We start from the raw sequence: 19492 nt of genomic DNA on the forward strand, positions 1-19492 counted from the left end.
ACCTAGGCCATGGATGTTTGTAGTGTGATGACGTTGGTACAGTTTGTCTGGGGTTGGGCCTCCTACCTGCAAGCCTGGCTGGTAGGAAGTGGCAAGTGTCAGCGTTTCTGATGTGCAGATCTGTCTGTTTCCTGGGAATCAGCTCGAGTGTCAGCCTTTCTCGTTGACACCGGGCTCTGTGTAGCTGTTCGTTAGATGCTGCCGTTGCCTATGCACTTGTGGTGGAATAAAAGAAGAAATTCAAGATGGAGATATATTGTGGCTACTAGCTTTCAAGGCAGTACACCTGATTACAGGATGGCAGAGAGCTGGATGATTTTCCCTGAGTGAAATCCTCCTATTTCCTGGCTGGGTACAAACACGAATGTGTTTTGGACCTCAGTAAAGAAAGAAATTTAAAATTATGAATATTTTGTGACCCTGATAACATCATAAAGTATCCCCTGCCCTCTGTTACCTGGCAGTAGTATTACAATTATGGATCTTACATGAAGATCTGTGAATTACATTTTAGGTTTTCTTTTCTGTCTTTCTTTTATGAGTCAGGGTCACATATAGCCCAGGTTGGCCCTTGATCTCACTATACAGCAGAAAATAACCTTGAACTCCTGATTTGTCTGCCTGTACTTCCTAAGGGCTGAGACTACAGGAATGTGTCACTGCACCTAGATTAAGCCGAGTTTTAAAAATAGGGTATAAGGTAGGGTTATAGTTTCAATCTTTGACTACTTGTTAAAAAAAACCACTATTCTCCACTCTATGCTTTCAGTGACTTTATTTAAAACTCAAATGGCTGTGCCTGTGTGGTTTATTTCTGGGTCTTCTAGTCTACATACCTATATATGTCTGTTTTCTGTGTCACTGATTTTGTTATTATAACTCAACAGCATAATTTGATGTCACATGCTATAGAGCTTTCAGTGTTGCTTCTTTTATTTCATACATGTATGTGTGATGGGCCAGATATGCAGCTGGTGAGTCTCATGTTAAGTGACATATGCCGAACTTAGACAAGTAACTTGTGTTTTCTTTCATATGTGGAATCTCAGTTAAAAAAAAATGCCATTAAAATCAAAGGAAAACATCAGCAAACAGATGGGGGATGCAGGGGGAGGCGTGTTAAATACATATAATGAGAATAAATATGACTAAAGTCTTATATACAGTTATGAAAATGTCAGATATGTACCGATGAATCCCCAAAGTTTAATATCTCTGTGAACTAGGTTTCTTTTTTTTTTTTATTGAATATTTTATTTACATTTCAGATGTAATCCCCTTTCCCCATTTCCCCCCCAATCAGGAACCCCCTATCCCATCCCTCCTCCTCCTGCTTCTATGAGGATATGCCCCCAACCCATCCTCCTACTCCCACCTCCCCACCGACGATTTCCCCCACACTGGGTTGTCCAGCCTTTACTGGACCAAGGACTTCCTCACCCACCTATGCCTGACACTGTCATCCTCCCCTACATATACAGCTGGAGCCATGGGTCCCTCCCTATGTGCTCCCAGGCTGATGGTTTAGACTCTGGGACCTCTGGTGAACCAGGTTTCATGGTTCTCTTTATAAAATAAAATTGCCTTGGATGATGATTGCTGTGGTTCACCTTCATTGTCACAACTGGATCTGGCGATCACCTAGGAGATATCTTAGAGTATTTGGGGGTTGCTTCTGAGGTTTAACTGAGGATGGAAGACCTACTCTAAGTGTGGGTGTTATCATCCTGTAGGCTGGAGTCCTAGACTCAACAAAAAGGGGTAAGGGAGAAAGCCAGTAGAATGCCAACATTCCAGACTCTCTTCCCAAGTGTCCCACCTGAGGATTCACACTGTTCGCTCCTTTCACTACAATATACTGAGCCCTTCTAGCTGTGTGCTGAAGTAAATGCTCCTCCCCTTCTGGTTAGGTGTTTGGCATGCAGTGAACGTGGCTACTGCAAGGGGAGCAGCCTTTTTGTCCCCAGGCTGTGTATTTTCTTCCATTATTTTGATCTCTTTCAGAACAAATTGGAGCATTGGCTGATCAGCATATCATACATGTGGCATGTGGCGAGTCACACAGTCTGGCTCTCAGTGACCGGGGCCAGCTGTTTTCTTGGGGTGCAGGCAGTGATGGCCAACTGGGCCTTATGACTACTGAGGATTCCGTGGCAGTGCCCAGGTGAGAATGTTGCCCAAAGGCTTCTTGATTTAGATGGATTCTTTCATGTTGTTATTTCCTTATGCTATTGAGACGCCTGGTAACAACATTGTGTTACACAGAGAATGATTATTGTTAGAAATGTCTGCCTCAAGTTATAAGCATATGAGCTGGTCCAGAACGGAGTTTGTTCTGGTAGACTAGGTACGGGCTGAATGGTAGCAACTGATAAACGTGTTGACTAAACTGGGCGCCCCTTTTATTTCTTATTCTTATTTACCTTGATCTGATGATCAGAAAGTTTTAAATTACTTTTATTTTCTTTTCAGATTTTTCTTTTTCTTTTCAGGTTTCTTTTCTCTCTCTCTTTCTTTCTTTCTTTCTTTCTTTCTTTCTTTCTTTCTTTCTTTCTTTCTTTCTTTCTTTCTTTCTTTCTTTCGCAGTGTCTCATTTAGCCTATGTAGATTCCTGGGCACTGTCAGCCATATTCTGCTCCTTAGCATTTATGAAAACAGTACATCATTTGGAGATCTCAAAGATCTTGTATGTGACAATAATTACTTTCTGAAGTTGAAGTGGCAGGTAGTAGGATTTTAGAAATGAGCCCAAGGGTGGGAGAATTTTTGTTTATTTTAAACAGTAAACTCCCAAGAGTCAGCCTAGTGAAAGCTGTAGTAAAATTTTTAACAGACAAGATTACATGCTTGATTTTTTTTTTAAAGAGGTCTTTTAGACAAGATAATACTTTTTATCAATCTGTATAGTCAAGAGTGTTTCTGATAATTGTGTTTCTGTGTGAATGCAAATTTGAGAAAACCCCTTTCTGTTTTAGGCTAATACAGAAGCTGAACCAGCAGACCATATTACAAGTTTCCTGTGGCAACTGGCACTGCTTGGCTCTGGCAGCTGGTAATTTATATAAATATATGCTAATGCTATGTTAATTTTAAAAGCATTTCTCCCCTGCAGTTCTATGTTATCTAATTCGAAAGCTTTAACAACAGTGACATTTATCACTCAAAGTCTGTGCATCACACCCTTTCTTGGAGATGTGGATGATGCAGGCATCATTGTTGCTTCTCTTATGGAAAACAGAAACAAAGGCCAGGACTGTGCCGGGGCGAGGGGAGGGGTTGGGGAATATAAAATATTTTCAGGACTTTATTTTAAAAAGCTACAATCCATTCTCAGACTCCATTCTGCTATGAGGATTCCAAATAAATGTAAAATTAGGAGTTAGGGACTGTAAGGCGGTGCAGAGCAGAGTGTTCTTGCTGCTTGTACTGCTCGGGCCTCCTTCCCAGAGCAGCGCAGGGCCGCGGCTGCAGCTCCTGAAATGTCCCGAGTCTCCTGGTTTAGGGTGGTCAGAAATCAGGTCACCTTGCTTAGATATGAGCCTGGTCACCAGCCTGTTTATAAGTGAATTTACTTAACCCTTTAGATTTACTTAGCCCTTAATACTTTAGATAAATGTTGATAGTCTTTGAAGGTCACTGAGGCTTGAGTTTACTTTTCTGTTGTCAAAAGCTAATTTAGACTTTGGAAATCTTTTTTTCTTTTCTTTTCTTTCTTTCTTTCTTTCTTTCTTTCTTTCTTTCTTTCTTATTTTTTCAGATATTTTTTATATCCTTTCTTTTTTTTTTGTTGGATTTTTAAAATTTACATTTCAAATGTTTTCCCCTTTCTAGGTCTTCCCTTCTGAAACCCCCTATGCCATTTCTCCTTCCCCTGCCTCTGTGAGGGTGCTCACCTCTCCTCTCCCCCCTCCTGCCTTCCTGCTCTGGCATTCCCCTACACTGGGGCATAAAACACAGTGTCTCTTTCCTTTCTTTTGGGTGAGTTTGGTGTCTATAGGGTAACTGATGACTGGTGTAACAGCTGACGTATCTTTGCATGTGGAATCGATATAATCGATATCATTTTGTTTGTAACATCACTTGACCTGTTGTTATTTCAGATGGCCAGTTCTTCACTTGGGGAAAGAACAGCCATGGACAGCTGGGCCTGGGGAAGGAGTTCCCCTCCCAAACCAGCCCACAGAGGGTGAGGTCTTTGGAAGGGATCCCGCTGGCTCAGGTGGCTGCAGGAGGGGCTCATAGCTTTGCCCTGTCTCTCTCGGGAGCTGTTTTTGGCTGGGGAATGAATAATGCAGGGCAGCTAGGACTCAGTGATGAAAAAGGTATGTAACTCTCCGTGCACACCCTTCAGTTCTATACCGCACTTGTTTACTTAACAAATGTTCCTTGTGGACCTTCTATGTGATAGCCTGGTGCTAGCTAGGCATTGAGGCAGTAGCAGCAAGTGAGGCAGGACATCTGTGATTTCACTGACCCCATGTTCTAGTGGGTGGATGGGAATAGCAGACAATAAGTAGTGTGTCACGTGGCTTTGGAGTAAGCGTTGTGTTTACCACAAGCTGGTCAGGAAGGAGACCTGGGATGAGAGCACATTCAAATTGAGTCCTGTGGGAAACCAGCTAGGAAGTGGGACATGTAGATAGCTTGGTGAGGAGTGCTCCAGTCAGGGAACAGGAACTAACAGGAAGAGTGGGGAAGCAGAGGTAGAAGGGAGGGAGGCCCTGTGGGTACTGCTACCAAGGACTCCTAGGGTTCACTTCCTGTCTCAGTGAGGGGAGAAAAAACCAAGGGTTTTGAAGAGAGACATGGTCTAGTTGAAGTCACTGTAGTGAATCAAGGGGCAGGGGTCTGTTGCGAGGTAGAAACTGCAGTCAAGTTTTTGTGGTACATGATGAGATGAAGATTCTCTTCATAGGCTGTGCAGTTGGAAACAAAGGGAAGGCTGGAAGGGTCAGGTTGTATGAGTGGGGCAAGGAAGGATGGCGTGAGTTGGATTGGACAAAGTTAGAGAGTTAAGAGATAATGGGTTAAGGTTTGAATAAATTAAATTTAGATTTTGATGGACTTTTCAAGTAGAGTTGGAGGCAGAGAGTCGAAGCGAAAGTGAATCAGAAGACAGGGGGATGGAATTCTTGCTGATTGTTGTGTATGTCTCATGCAAAAGGCCAACGGTAGTGACATGACGCGCTGATGCTTACTTTATTGTAGATCGAGAGTCTCCGTGCCATGTGAAGCTTTTACGAACACAGAAAGTCGTCTATATTAGTTGTGGAGAGGAGCACACAGCAGTTCTCACGAAGGTGAGGAGATTAGGGAGCTGGGCTGTGGACAGGGGTGACATGGGCAATTTCAAATGTCACAGAGAAGCTAGCTGTGGTGTTAAGGTACTATTCTTGGGCTTGTATTTTCTCTTTAGCTTTGTTTTGGTTGTTTTGGCAGGCATAGAAAGAAGACTGCCTTTTAAAAATATGCCTGTGCTTTCCTCTTGGATAACCTTATATATTCTTTAGGTAACATTCTAAATTAGTTCAATAGAAATAACTTTAAAAGTATGGTATATATACATATACAAAACAGCTCCCATCCTTTGTTCTTTAAAAATAATCCATTTGAATATAGAAAACAAATAGTAATTAATTGCTATTTTAAAATTATTAGGTAGTCACTATTGATTCTCAAAACATTAACATGCTAGAAAGAATAAAAGTCTATTCTTCCTTCCCTCCCTCCCTCCATTCCTTCTTTCTTTTTTGTGGCTGTTTTGAGACATGGTATTACGTGTCATCTTTATCCTGTCATGTCATACAGCATGCATTAGTACAATTTTCAATTCCTGCCCCTCCTGCCTTTACTTCCCAAGTACCAGGACTATAGGCATGAGCCAGCATGCCTAGCTTGAAAATGTCTTTTCATGGTGAGAACTTGGCTGTCATATGCTCATCGTATCATTTATTCAAGTACAAATTGAAAGCCGTCGCTACCGTTTCTGGAGCCTCAGTTTCTTGCATGTGAGTGAACCTGAATATTCAGTTCACCTGTTGTTTTTTTTTTTTTTTTTCCTTTAAAATTTTTTGCCTCCTCACACATTACTGCACTTAAAAAGATAAGTGCCTGTGTCTATGTACTTGTGTATTTGTGTCATGCACATGCCGGTTGCCTGTGAAGTCCAGAGGAGGTTGTTGGGTCACCTGAAATTAGAGGTACCTGTGGTTGTGAGCTTTGGATGGCGAGTGCTGGGACTAGAACTCAGGTCCTCTCAAAGAGCAGCAGTTGCCCCTCCTAAACTACTGACTAACTCTCTAGTCCTACGTCACCTCATACTCTTGACATACTCTTCAAATCTCCAATGGCAGCCAGTCCTTTAAGCAGTGTGGACCCGTTCCCTAAAGCTATAGTCTTACATTCCTTTATTCTGTTCCAATTCATAAACATTCTCAGGAAATGCTGACAGCCATCAGGTGAGTGCAATACCTCGACTGACTGGTGAGATGGAATTTTATGAATAAGGTTTAGATGACAGCCCTCAAACTCATTTATCAACTCACCTAATTCTTGTTCCTTGCTAGAGTGGGGGCGTGTTTACCTTTGGTGCTGGCTCCTGTGGACAGCTTGGCCACGACTCCGTGAATGATGAAGTTAATCCGAGAAGAGTCCTGGAGCTGATGGGCAGTGAGGTCACTCAGATTGCGTGTGGCAGGTGAGTGTCCCCAAGAGCTTTCTCATGGTAGTGATGGTAGAGAGATGCAGAGAGGACCTGGCAGTGGGAAAGCCTGTGGACTCACTGAGACACTGTCAGTCAAAGAAATATTGTTGTTGTTTGTTTTCTTTTCTCCCTACCTCTTAGTCACCTGTGTAGGGAAAATCAGGCTGTAGTGGGTATGGAAAGGAAGGGATTTACGTAAACAGATGAACAGGAAGACATTGACCCTCTTATAGAATAGAGGGCAAGTAGCAGAATGCCAGGAAGAGATATCTGAAGGAGGAAGGTGACAGGTCCTTGCTTGGGCCTGTTTTTTTTTTTTTTTTTATCCCAAAGGGAGGATGTGGCAGGTCGTTAATCCACTTCCACACACCGAGATCAGTAGGCACATGTGTGACCTTTGTCACAGCAATACAACAGTGTCATCTATGGTTGGGCTGGTGAGATAGTTCGGTAAGTTACAAGTCTGCCCTACAAGCACAAGGACATAAATTAGGACCCCCACCAAGCACATGAAAAGCCATCTGTAATGTCAGTGCTGAGACAGGCGTGCGTGTTCCTGAAGCTCACTGTCGAGCCAGTCTAGTTCACCAAAAGACTGCCTTTAAAAAGGATCAGTGAGAGATTGTCTTTAAATATAAGGAGAAAATTATTTCTGACCTACCCACTTGTGCAGGTATACATATGCATATGTACATGCAGATATACAACCTCCATACTAGCAAGTTTAAAGCACACACACACACACACACACACACGAACCATAAAAGCAAATTATAAAACACTCCTTTTAAGCAACTTTATGCTTTAGTGTTGGACCACTTTCAAAGCTGTCATCTGTTTGAGCCACAATTAGCCATGTCTGATGGGGTGTCACAAGTGAGAAGTCTGTTATAAACACAAGAACAAGGATAGGCTACACAGGAGCCCCTAGGAACTTCTGTGATGTTATGTGAATGTTAAAACATCAGGCTGAGTGTGCACCGTCATCAGTAGGAAGCCGGCCAATGAGTTTACTATTCCCGCAGACAGCACACTCTAGCCCTTGTGCCTTCTTCTGGACTCATCTATGCATTTGGTTGTGGAGCTAAAGGTCAGCTGGGAACCGGACATACATGTAATGTCAAGTGCCCATCTCCTGTGAAGGGTCACTGGGCTGCCCACAGCGGTCAGCTTTCAGCTCGAGCTGGTAAGAATGATTTTCATTGGAATTATATTTTTAGGTAATCATAACTGTTATTTTGATATGTATTTACTTGTCTTGAACTACTTTAGAGGGAATAAACAAGAGTTGGGTTCCTTCCTTCCTTCCTTCCTTCCTTCCTTCCTTCCTTCCTTCCTTCCCTCCCTCCCTCCCTCCCTCCCTCCTTCCCCCTCTCACTCCCCTTCCCCCCCCCCCCCTTTTCTTCCTTTCTTTGGATACTTACCAAATCATTTGAGTAGTCACTCTGCATGGAAGTCTTCAATCAAGAGCCTGAGGAACAATCAAAGATGCTGGCATCAAGGTGCTTGGTAGTGTATATCTTACTGTCGTTAAGTGGTGAAAATTAATCTTCAAGTCGTAATTGATTGCTTAACAAATTGCATTACCATAGCAATGGTAATGTGTTTGCTAGAAAGCAAACGCATGACGATTGGCCATCACCCCCTTGTCAGGAGCAAAGGACTGTTCTCCCAGAGGTTAGGGAACTTGTATAAGATCAAAACAATTCTAGAGGCATGATTTGAACTCAAATCTTCCTCATTCAAAAACCCATGCCCAGTTTTCATGGTGTCCGATGATAATGGCGTGAGACTTTTTAAAAAAGATTCTCTTGAGAAGATTGAGCAAGCAGACTGTTTGTTTCATTGGAGATTAAAATTAGACAGTTAGGCTTATTGACCAACTTCATCCTGGAATCATGTACTAGAGATAGAGATGGAGCTGCAGAGCTATTAAATAGAAGGATAGTTTAATAATCAAATTTAATTTTGAATTCTAAGTTAACAAATGCAGGGCTTGATAATGATTTAAAAATAACAATTGTAAGTTCCCTTACTTTTTTTGTTTGTTTTTGTGAAAAGCAGGCAAAAGAGATTCACTCAATTGGACACACTGGGAGGAAAAAGCATTGAAGGGTCCATTGACCCACAAATTCATCTTTCTCCTTCCTGGATGCTAAGAAACTTAAGGCCAGGGAATGAATAGTCTAATCTTTGTAAACCTAGCATACATCACCGAGCTGCTACAGACCTGTCACTCAGCAGATACTCACGGGACAGATATGTCTGAGATGTAGTAAGCTTAAAACACCAAATAAGCATGACTGTGCGTTAGTATTCTCCAAAGCAAAGAATGGTGTCGCCTTTGTCATTTCTAAGTCTCTTTCCTTAGGCATCCCCGTCATACTCCTCACGCATATGTTTAGCAAGTGTGTTGCTGGATTTAATTCTGCGTGCCTGTAACACAGACACCCAGTAGGACTGCAAGGCCTAGGTCAGCCTTTGCTGTGTAGCCTTGTCTCAGTCTCGCCCTCCTCCCAGGCAATAAGCAAGTCAAGAAACTCAAGTTTTATTTGAAACCACACTTTTTAATAATGGACTCACAATCTGGCTTGACTTAGGTGGTTGTAAGCTTATGTCTGTATGTTTGAAAAAATATGGTGCAAATAAGAAAATTTACAAATAAGAAAACTTACAAATTTCTTGTCATACGACATGTACTCAGGGGCCTTTGTTGTAATGTGATACCGCGGGGGACGGCATGGAGGAGTCTTACAGCTAGAGGAGGTTACTGCTGCTGGGTTGAGTTTGTCAAGGGGAGGACTGAGGGAGCAGGGCTGTTACCTAGAAGTGAAAATTCATGTCTAAGGAGGCAAGCCATTCAAGGAGAGTATACTTTGTGTGAGAGGAGGGAAAAGGTATGGCGAGATGAAACAGCATGAGAGATTAGGGGTGTTGGAAGAAATAATCATTCATATATATATGTGTGTGTGTGTGTGTGTGTGTGTGTGTGTGTGTATGTACATATACCTGTACATATACATACACATATACATATACCGTACATGCATGCATACATACATACATACATACAGGTAACACTAAACAGAATAAGAAGGTTGTGTGTGTGTGTGTGTGTAAAACAGTAACAATTAAAAAGGGTCATAATTTCAAAAGAGAGAGGGGAGGAGGGTACATGGTAGATCATAAGGGAATAAAGGAAAAGGGGGAAATGATGTAATTGTATTTTTAAAATTTTTTTAAATTAATTTTTTTTCAATTTTTTTAAAAAAAGCAATTAGGTGGTCTAAAGACTGGCCCAGTGATGGGATATTAACCCAGGACTAGGAAAAGAGGTCCTCGTATTGCCAGCACTGTCCTTGAAGGGGTTAGAGAGGAGTGCCTGCAAATGTGTGATTGCTATGCTTGTTACCATTTATAGCAGTGCCCAGTTTAGATTTCTGGCTGGTGGCATGGCGGAGTTAGCATGAGGAAGAGAAACAGGGTCAGGGTTAGCTGGCCGTGAGGGAGGCAGGCTGCGAGGGTATGGGCACTATTTCATATGGTTATTTTTAACTGAACTAGAAACAGTCCTGTGCAGGGAACCAGGAGGGCCTCTTTTCTGCATACAATTAAAACAGATAAGCCCTTCTGAAGCATATTTTGGAACATCAGGGGAGGATGGAGGGAGCGCCATTGACAGACATACTGTTTGAAATGCTTTTTGACAGATCGCTTGAAGTACCGTGTCGTTAAACAGATCTTCTCTGGAGGGGACCAGACTTTTGTGCTTTGCTCCACGTATGAGGTAAGTTTCTTTTATCACGTTTGAAGTAGAATGATGATAATCAGTTGTTTTTTTTAAATAGCTACGCAAAAGCTTTGTTGCTCTTTGTTTCTTGTTGATTTTTTCTTATTAAAAGAATCAAACGTTATCTCCACTGAACTCCTTTGAATTGCTAATAATTATCTTGTTCTTAACATTGTAGAGTTCTAATTTATAGTGTAGAATTAATTATTTATATTCATATTTGTTCTAAAAGAAATTCATGGAGGCTTAGAGCATTTGTGTTATTATTTTTGTTTCCTCGCTGTTAAGTACCAGCAAATTGTAGGCGTTTGATGATGTAGGGGGTTTCATTGTTTGGCATGACCAAGTATATAATAAATTTATAAGAGAGGTACAAAAAAGTTGAGATTTGTTATTATTATTTATCACCTGGTCATGATACCACACCAAGATTTCTCTTCTCTTGTTCCTGCATCACTCTATCAATTAAGGCACAAAGAACAAGTCTCATACATGGACATAGCAGTGCATACTTGTAACCCTAGTTACTTCTTACCTATAGAGACAGCAGTTCAAGGTTATCCTTGCCTAAGAGGCCAGTTTGGGCCAGCCTGAGCTACATGAGACCCTGTCTCAAAGGAAAAGAAAGGAAGAGGAAGGGGAAATGAGATGTGGTGTATTGCCTTTCAGGGTTCAGAGTCTGTGTAGATATAAGAGTCGGTGGCATTTATTTAATTCATTCTGCTCTTCACCGGCTAGGGCAGCCAGCTGAAGAGTGCTGAGATATGCTTCTCTTGTCTTCCCATACTCCTATTTAACAAGTGCTGCATGAGGTAGGGTAGGGAGTGGGGAAGGGGGAGGAGGCAAACTCAAAATTACTCAAGGCACTAATTGGAAAAGCCAGAGACGATGGAAAAGCCAGAGAACAGCACCTGTGGAAACAAAGACCCTTTCCAGTTGGGAAAGTCTCTCCCTTGCTCTGACACCACCATCTGTGTCCTTAATACCATTTTGTGATTCCATAGGAAAGGTGCTGGCCAGGGAGGCTCTGCAGCTGCACAGCCATGCTTCAGGTCAGGAGCCTGAGGGAAGCCATGTGCCTTAGCTGTCATAAGGGAGATGCAGAAGCTGCCTTGGGTTCAGCTTTATAACTTCACAGAGAAATTCTAAAAGGAGCTGAGGTTATGCCAGCAAAACGGATGATAAAAAGACAGGGTCTCTTCAGTAACTTTTTTGTTTTCAAGAAGTACACTTGTAGGGATTTATTTCTGAATGAAACTGACTTAAGATTCTGTCTTTTGTTGCTGTTCTTGAGACAAGGTTTTTCTGTGTAACCCTGGCTTGTCTTGGAACTCACTCTGTAGACCAGGCTGGCCTCTAAGGCAGAGATTTGTGTGCCTCTGCCTCCTGAGTGCTGGCATTAAAGCCCTCCACCACAACCACCTGAGAAATTGACTTAAATAATATCCAATTGTTTTTTCCTGAGAATTAAACATAAAACTTAAATTTCCTTCCTTTAGTAAATATACAATATGATCTGTGTAGCTGAGTTTTAAATATACTAGTAGTGTTGAGTATGGAAAACAACCCACCGATGAAAGAATGTAAGGTATACGATAGTGTTAGTTAGCTGGTAAGTTAAAGTTTCAGTTGGTGAGAAGTGTCCCCCATTAATGTTTTAAGTTCACAGTGGAATGTTCCTCCCCTCCACCTTGAGAAGGTAGCCAGGCTCAACTGAAACACAAAGTGCTGTCCTTGCAGCCATGAAAACCTTGCCTTTTCAAGTTTAAAGCCATACTTATTTACATGTTATTTTATATATATATAATATATATAATATATAATATATATAATATATATTATATATAATAATATATATAACATATATATTAAATATATATTATATATTATATATTATATATATTATATATTATAATATATTATAATATTATATATATAATATAATATATATTATAATATATATATAATATAATATATATTATAATATATATTATATATATAATATTATATAATATATAATATATATAATAATATTATATATAATTAATATATATTATATGTATAAAATACATATTCTATGTAATATATATATCTCTTATATGAACATAAAACAATGTGTGTGTGTGTATACTTACATACATGCTCTAGATGCTTATTAGATAGTTACCCTATCACTGCTTTAATATGTGAAGTGACAACCATAAAAGTAATGTTTCAGATTCTTTTGAATTTTGAAATATTTGCATATACATAAAGTATCTTGGAGATGGAACCCAAGTCTCTACAAGAACTCATGGCAACTCCAGTACATCATGGAGATAATGCCGTATGACATCTTAAATCCCTGTGTGGGCAAGCATGAAACTCACCAGGACTCACACACACTGGTATAGGACATCTTAAGTTATTGTTTGTGGAAATGTGAAACACACCATGAAGGTGTATGAGAGGATATATTAAATCACTGCATGCATGAACAAAGCTTCTTGCTATGGAGTCTTCCACTTCCAGTATCATGCTGGTCTGCAGCCCAGCCATATTTGAGATGCACTGACGTAGTACAATTTTTTTTTTTTTTTTTTTTTTTTTTTTTCTTTTGGCCTGTATATAACCAGCAAGTATGAAGGCCTGGGAATACAGCTCAGGTGTTCATACTTCCTAGCATGTGGGAGATCCAAAGTTTCATTTCCATACCTGTGGAAGGGAAAATTACGCTTTTTCTTGTATCTGTGGATTATTAAATACATGATGAAGAATAAGTACAGTAGTTTGAAGCCTGCATGTATTTTCTGTAAATTTGTGTTACTGTTGGTGTTCAGTTGTCCCTCTGGGGATGCTTTTCCAATTTGGTAGTAATAGTGCTTTACAGCTAAGATGGAGGAAGGTGTGTGTTTAAGTTGTGTATGTTGAGCCGGGCAGTGGTGGTGCATGCCTTTAATCCCAGCACTTGGGAGGTAGAGGCAGGCGGATTTCTGAGTTCGAGGCCAGCCTGGTCTACAGAGTGGAGTTCCAGGATAGCCAGGGCTACACAGAGAAACCCTGTCTCAAAAAAACAAAAAACCAAAAAAAGTTTTTTTGATATAATTCAATATATATTTGTCATCTGTCTAGTCATTTTTGTAGAATAGTTATCATCAGGAGCCAGATGACATGATGTGTGTTATAGGTCCCTTTCTTTCTCTATGTAATCTTAAATTACAACTGTAGAGTGGAACCAGCAAGTTTTCATTGAAAGCTATATTTTATGTACAAGTACAATGGAGAAAACAATGATTTTTCTATGCATTGATGGCTGACTGCTTGAATATTTCTTCCTCTCCATTAGGAGGCATAAAGTACCGTCAGCTTTTTCTTAGTTCTGGAATACAAATAGATGTTGGAGGAGAAAAGTTGAAAACAGGCAGGTTGAGAGAATAAAGTGTTTATAATAGTTTCTTTAAAGATCCCACTAAATGGGTTGGCATGTTGGCTCAGAGAAGAATGGTGCTGCCACTAAGTGGGCCATCCTCGATCTACCCCTGGAACCAGCAATGTGGATGGAAAGAACTGACTCCTTAAATTATCTTCCTATCCCACACATATACCTGTGTATGCATACACACACGCATACACAGACATACACATATACCTGTGTATGCATACACACACGCATACACAGACACACACATGCACACACATACCCGTGTATGCATACACACACGCATACACAGACACACACATGCACACACATACCCGTGTATGCATACACACACGCATACACAGACACACACATGCACACACACAAAGTAATAGTCATTGGAAACAAAAATACCACTGGGGTTGGAGAGCTGGCTCAGCGGTTAAGAACATTCATTGGTTGCTTTTCCAGAGGACCCAGGTTCAATTACAACATGGCAGCTCACGGCTATTTACCACTCTAGTTCCAGGGGATCCATTGCCTTTGGGTTTCTGTGGGCACGAGACATGCAGTGGTACCAGATATGCATGCTGGTAAAACACTTATACACGTAAAAATAAAATTAAAATGTATGTATCACTAAAGAAAGGACGTACATTGTGGACAGTATTTGGTATTTTCAGAGCTATGATTAACATCCCTTTTGATACTTTCAGAAAGTTTATAGGCTCAGTAGTAAAAGTGCTTGTCCTGCAAAGTGTGTGGACAAGAGTTTAGATCCCTGGAACCCTTGTAAAAGTTAGGTGGCTGTGGCATTAGTTCCATCATTAGGAGGTGGAGACAGAGCTAGCTTTCTAGCCAGACGAGCCATTGGTGAGCTCTAGGGTCACTTAAGAGACCTTGTTTCAATAAATAAGATGGAGAGTGATAAAGGAAGAGTGACCAGGTCAACTTCTAGCTTGTACATGCACATGTGTGTACCCACACACATGAAAATATACCTGTAAAGGCATGCACAGCACACACAAACACTTGACAGGGGAAAAAAGCACATGAAACTGAATTTTCAGAAATTTCTTACACTATACCTAAATTCTGCATTTGATTTTTTTAAACATATTAAAACAGGGTTTTATGTAGCCCTGGCTGGCCTTGAGAATTCACTATTCACTGTATAGCCAAGGCTGATCTTGGACTCTTGATTCTCCTCCCTGTCCTCACTTCTAAAGTTCTGGGATTACAGGTGTATATACTGTCATGTCTGGCTCAACCAGTTTTTATATTATATTTTATCGGAATTGAGGGAGCAGTTATGGCAACCAATACCTCTATGACCTGGTGACTCAAGCAAGGGGAAGGAGAGGGGCTCGATGGAGGGAGATGCTGGGTTGCAGAAAGACCTCACCCAGTGTGGTGTTTAGTGTACCTGACGTTGAGGCCACCAAGAATGATAGAACAGTGCGGGGCCAGGGGAGATCCTGGAGAACAGCCTGCACCCTCGCTGCAGGAGTGGGGACTGGTCTCTGCTCCAAGGGAGAAGATTTGGGAAGCTTCAGTTCATGAAGTGCGATCTGGGGACCACAACGAGGAAGGAAGGGGGAGAAGATCCATGTCTGTAATTTCTCTTATCTCTTGTATTTATTTCTCCAGAATTCTTCTCCTGCTGTTGACTTCAGAACTGTGAACCAAACACATTATACCCACTTAATAAATGATGAAACCATAGCAGTTTGGAGACAAAAACTCTCAGAACACAACAACGCAAATACCGTCAAGTACGCATTTGTCTGCCTTCGTTTTGCTTCTTCTAAAGCTGGAGTTTTCTAGCCTAGTGACTGATATTCCCTGCACCTACACTGTGGTTATGAATATGAATGGAGCCTTGCATTTATGAAATCATTTTTGTATATTTATTTGGAATTTCATCTCATTAGCCCCCAGCTAACACAGTGGTTTGTTTGCCCTCCAATATTTACTCCTCACCTTGATGTATCATTGCAAGGTCTGTGACATCCTCTGACGGAAGGCCTGAGATCATGTCTCTGCTGAGAGCTCCTAGGATGACGTTGCATGTAGAAATGGTTTTCTTCACACTGATGTTTCAAGGAATTATGAATATTAACAGCCTTTCATTATTTTAACTAATCTGAGTAACTTCTACAGTTTTGTCATTCAATGTGATTAGTTGAAATGATAATACAGAGTCTTCTGGGTGAAAGGTACATTAGAAATGCAAGACTGGTTGGGTTTAAAAATTAGTTTTCTGTATATTTTTACATATATTTTTACTTTGATCACCATTTCCATAATTTTCCTATAGTCTCACATATGGAAACAAATAAATCACTCTGTATAACAAAGACAGCTGTCTTAACAAATGCACAGTGGGTCTTGCTTTATGGTCAAGGCTGTGCTGGAGCAAATGCCCAGGCCCTACCCTGCAGCAGTTTATGGAATCTCCTGTGTTTTGGGCATTGTTTCGGAACTGAGGATAGAGGGAGAAGGAGGACAAGAGAGGCCAGGCTGCTGAGCAGCAGTGACCTAGAAGCATGGGCTCTACCTGGACTTCTGTTTTCTTAACAACGGAAGCTAGAGGAAATCATCTCTAAAGATCTTACTTGATCCAGATGCTGCAGTTGACGGAAGTTACCGTGATCTCTTTCCTAGCCATTTACTTGTTTTATCCCTTGTTTCTTGTGGCAATCCTGGGTCCTCACAGAGTAGACCCTTCTACAGACTCTGTAGAATTTAGGTATTAGGAATAGGTCTTTATTTCCACTCATTCTTAGTTTCATTCTCAGATGGTCACTAGAATAGGCAGACATGATTGGTCATGTGTTAACTTCTGTACTTGGGAAATAACAGCTCATTTTTTCTGTTTGTTTGAGATGATGGTCAGAGAGTATTCAAGCTTTTTGTTAGAAAAAAATACATACACATATATGTATATACATATATGCATACATATATATATATATACATACATACATACACACAGACACACACATATGTGTGTATATATATCTTGTGGGCTACTTGTTCTTGTCTATTTGGAGGCAAAGCATTGTTCTCTAATGAAGTATGCACTGATGACCCCCAATAGAAGCTAGCTAGGAAGATGTCTTGTTACTGAAACTTATATAAGTGCTGTTGGAAACTCTTAAAAGACTCCTTTCTCCTTTTCTGTCTTGAATAGTGGTGTTGTTCAGATACTGTCTTCTGCAGCTTGTTGGAATGGAAGCTTTCTGGAAAAAAAGTAAGTGTCATAGATGCTTCAGAAGCCATGTGTGATGTAAATACTTAGCAAGGCTGTGAACGACTTCTCCACAGTGCTTGGTTTCACTTGAAGGGGAAAGCTGACATTTGTATAAAAATTGAAATATCCAGCAATGATGAATTAGAGGATCCTAGAGTAGTGGTGTTTGCTCACTCCTCACTGGGGCAGATTTGCAGAGAGAAACGGTCCCTTGGGAGACGTGTGACGCAAAGCTAGAACTCCAGGCTGTCCCAAAGTGCTGCTCTCACATGTGTGTATGATTTGTTCTTAAATTCAGGATTCTCCAATAGTTCTTTGTTTCTGTAGTTTGCTCAGGTAATTTTTCATTTCTCAACAGGAGTGAAGTCATGTAGAGGTCTTAGGGAGGCTTTGTTCTGGGGCTCTGTGGATTCAGTCAGGCTCAGCTCTGGCCAAAACCAGAGGCAGCAAATAGGATGTCTCCTTTGGCCTTATCTCTTCTGCAGATGGCCCCCAGGAACCTCATGCAGCAGAATGACCTTGTCAGGAATTAGGATCTTCAGGGATCCCAAGTCCTATCAGTTTGCGGTTCTTTTTAATCACCGACTAGATTAATGAAATATTAGGATGAATATGTCACTCAGCTCTCTGTTGTTGTGAAACATACTGGTGATGACTGATAAAGACATGCTTCCCTTAGGTACATTTGCAGCATCTTCAGTCCATGGTCAGGTATCATGTTTCTTTAGGGCCAGTGGTAAGGACATCCATTATTGTAGGAGAAAATTCCATGTAGAAGCTACTCATGTTACATTGGCTGTCAGGGAAGAGATGGGAAAGGACAAAGGTCCAGTATCGAAAGGTGCAAACACTATATCTCAACTTCTAAGTGCTCCGCTCCCTCCCAGTGATGCTACAGGCTGAAGTCCATGCTTTCTACACATGCTATTAAGCAGATATTCCAAATGCAAAGTATAGCAATGAGGACTAACAGGAGTGGGTAAAAGGGAAGCTGATCAAGATAGATAGGGAGCAGTGAGCTCAGTGCACAACATTTGCTAGTATGGAAATGTCCCTATGTAAAAGTGCACTATGTGTAATTAATATATATAGTCAAAGAACGTTTTAAGTATAGCGACGAGTTAGACGTTAGTTCTCTGTGTGATTTACAGATCTGCCACATGATTCAGTTATAGCAGACTTGGGCATAAACCCAAAGGACTCCATATCCTATTATAAGAATACCTGCTCATCTATTTTTAGGGTTGGAATGCTCACCTCAGTATGTATTATGTGAGATCAACAGACCAACCATAAACCTGGGCCACACCTCCTGGTGCCAGCCACATGAAAGCTTTTATTTTTTGCCTATTTACCCTGACTCTTCAGGACAGGATCATTTGTCCTGTTGCTGAGGCATTCCTTTGCTGGTATTAAAACCTACTTCTGGATTCTAACATAAACCAAAGACCAGTGAGATATCCAGCCACATAGTCTGAAAAAACTACTGAATTCCTGGTCATTTTATGGAAAAACAGTCATTGTTGAACTAGTCAGACCATATCCTGTAAGCTATTCTAATAAATCCCATGCATATGTATGCATTCAATCTAATGTGTGACTAAGAAATATCTTTAAAATTATTCAACATCCTTAATGATTAGGGAAATGCAAATTAAAATGACTGAGATATCGGCTTACCCCAGTCAGAATGGCTGAGTTCAGGAACAAAACTAACAGATAATGCAGGAGAGAATGTGGGGGAAGGGGGCCCTCTTTCATTGAGATTTTTCCTAACAACATAGGAAAAAGTCCTTCCGCCTTTGTTCAAGGTTACCTCTAGGATATTAAACTTAATGTCTTGGTTAATTCATTGTAGGTACAAGAACAAAATACTCATTAAGGAAGTCTAATCAGCTGTTCTGGGTTTTGCCATTTTGATTCTAATATATGCAATGTCTACATTCTGAGTTTTCATCTATTGTAACATTGTCAGAGATTGTTAAATCACTTGTATATATACATTACTCAGAACAAAGCCTGTTTTTCAAATGACTATTTTTGCAAACTAATAGATATAATATATTCAAGAGTGACACTCTTAGAAATATCCTTTGTCTCTGGGGAGCTAGACTATGTGGAGTTGGAAAAATGATTTTATTGCTAATAAAGTTTGAACACTAGCTGTAAAATCCCTGGGAGGTAACTGTAATTGAATCTGTTTAAGTAAGAGAGATAATAACTTGGCTTTTTTGATCTGATATTTATTTTGAATAGTTCTTGAGGAAGGCTTGAAATAAGAGGGTCGATGTGCCATCTTTTAGGAGTGGGCCCCTTTTGCATAAGGGAAATGTGTGAGTGTGGGTG

General features: G+C 40.6%; 1 protein-coding gene across 6 annotated transcripts in view; it reads left to right on the plus strand.

Annotated features, from left to right (window-relative positions):
- Herc3 (HECT and RLD domain containing E3 ubiquitin protein ligase 3) overlaps positions 1 to 19492 on the plus strand; it is a 92809-nt gene that overhangs the window by 20419 nt on the left and 52898 nt on the right. For all 6 annotated transcript variants that reach the window (XM_034499561.2, XM_034499563.2, XM_076932157.1 and 3 more), the window contains 9 exons: positions 2005 to 2164; positions 2976 to 3052; positions 4101 to 4322; positions 5209 to 5300; positions 6567 to 6697; positions 7729 to 7889; positions 10414 to 10490; positions 15541 to 15665; positions 17087 to 17146. In XM_034499561.2, coding sequence (XP_034355452.1) covers positions 2005 to 2164; positions 2976 to 3052; positions 4101 to 4322; positions 5209 to 5300; positions 6567 to 6697; positions 7729 to 7889; positions 10414 to 10490; positions 15541 to 15665; positions 17087 to 17146 — 1105 coding nt within the window. The remainder of the gene's footprint in view (positions 1 to 2004; positions 2165 to 2975; positions 3053 to 4100; positions 4323 to 5208; positions 5301 to 6566; positions 6698 to 7728; positions 7890 to 10413; positions 10491 to 15540; positions 15666 to 17086; positions 17147 to 19492) is intronic.

The sequence above is a fragment of the Arvicanthis niloticus genome, chromosome 4 (assembly GCF_011762505.2).
Source record: "Arvicanthis niloticus isolate mArvNil1 chromosome 4, mArvNil1.pat.X, whole genome shotgun sequence".
NCBI classification, from domain to species: Eukaryota; Metazoa; Chordata; class Mammalia; order Rodentia; family Muridae; genus Arvicanthis; species Arvicanthis niloticus.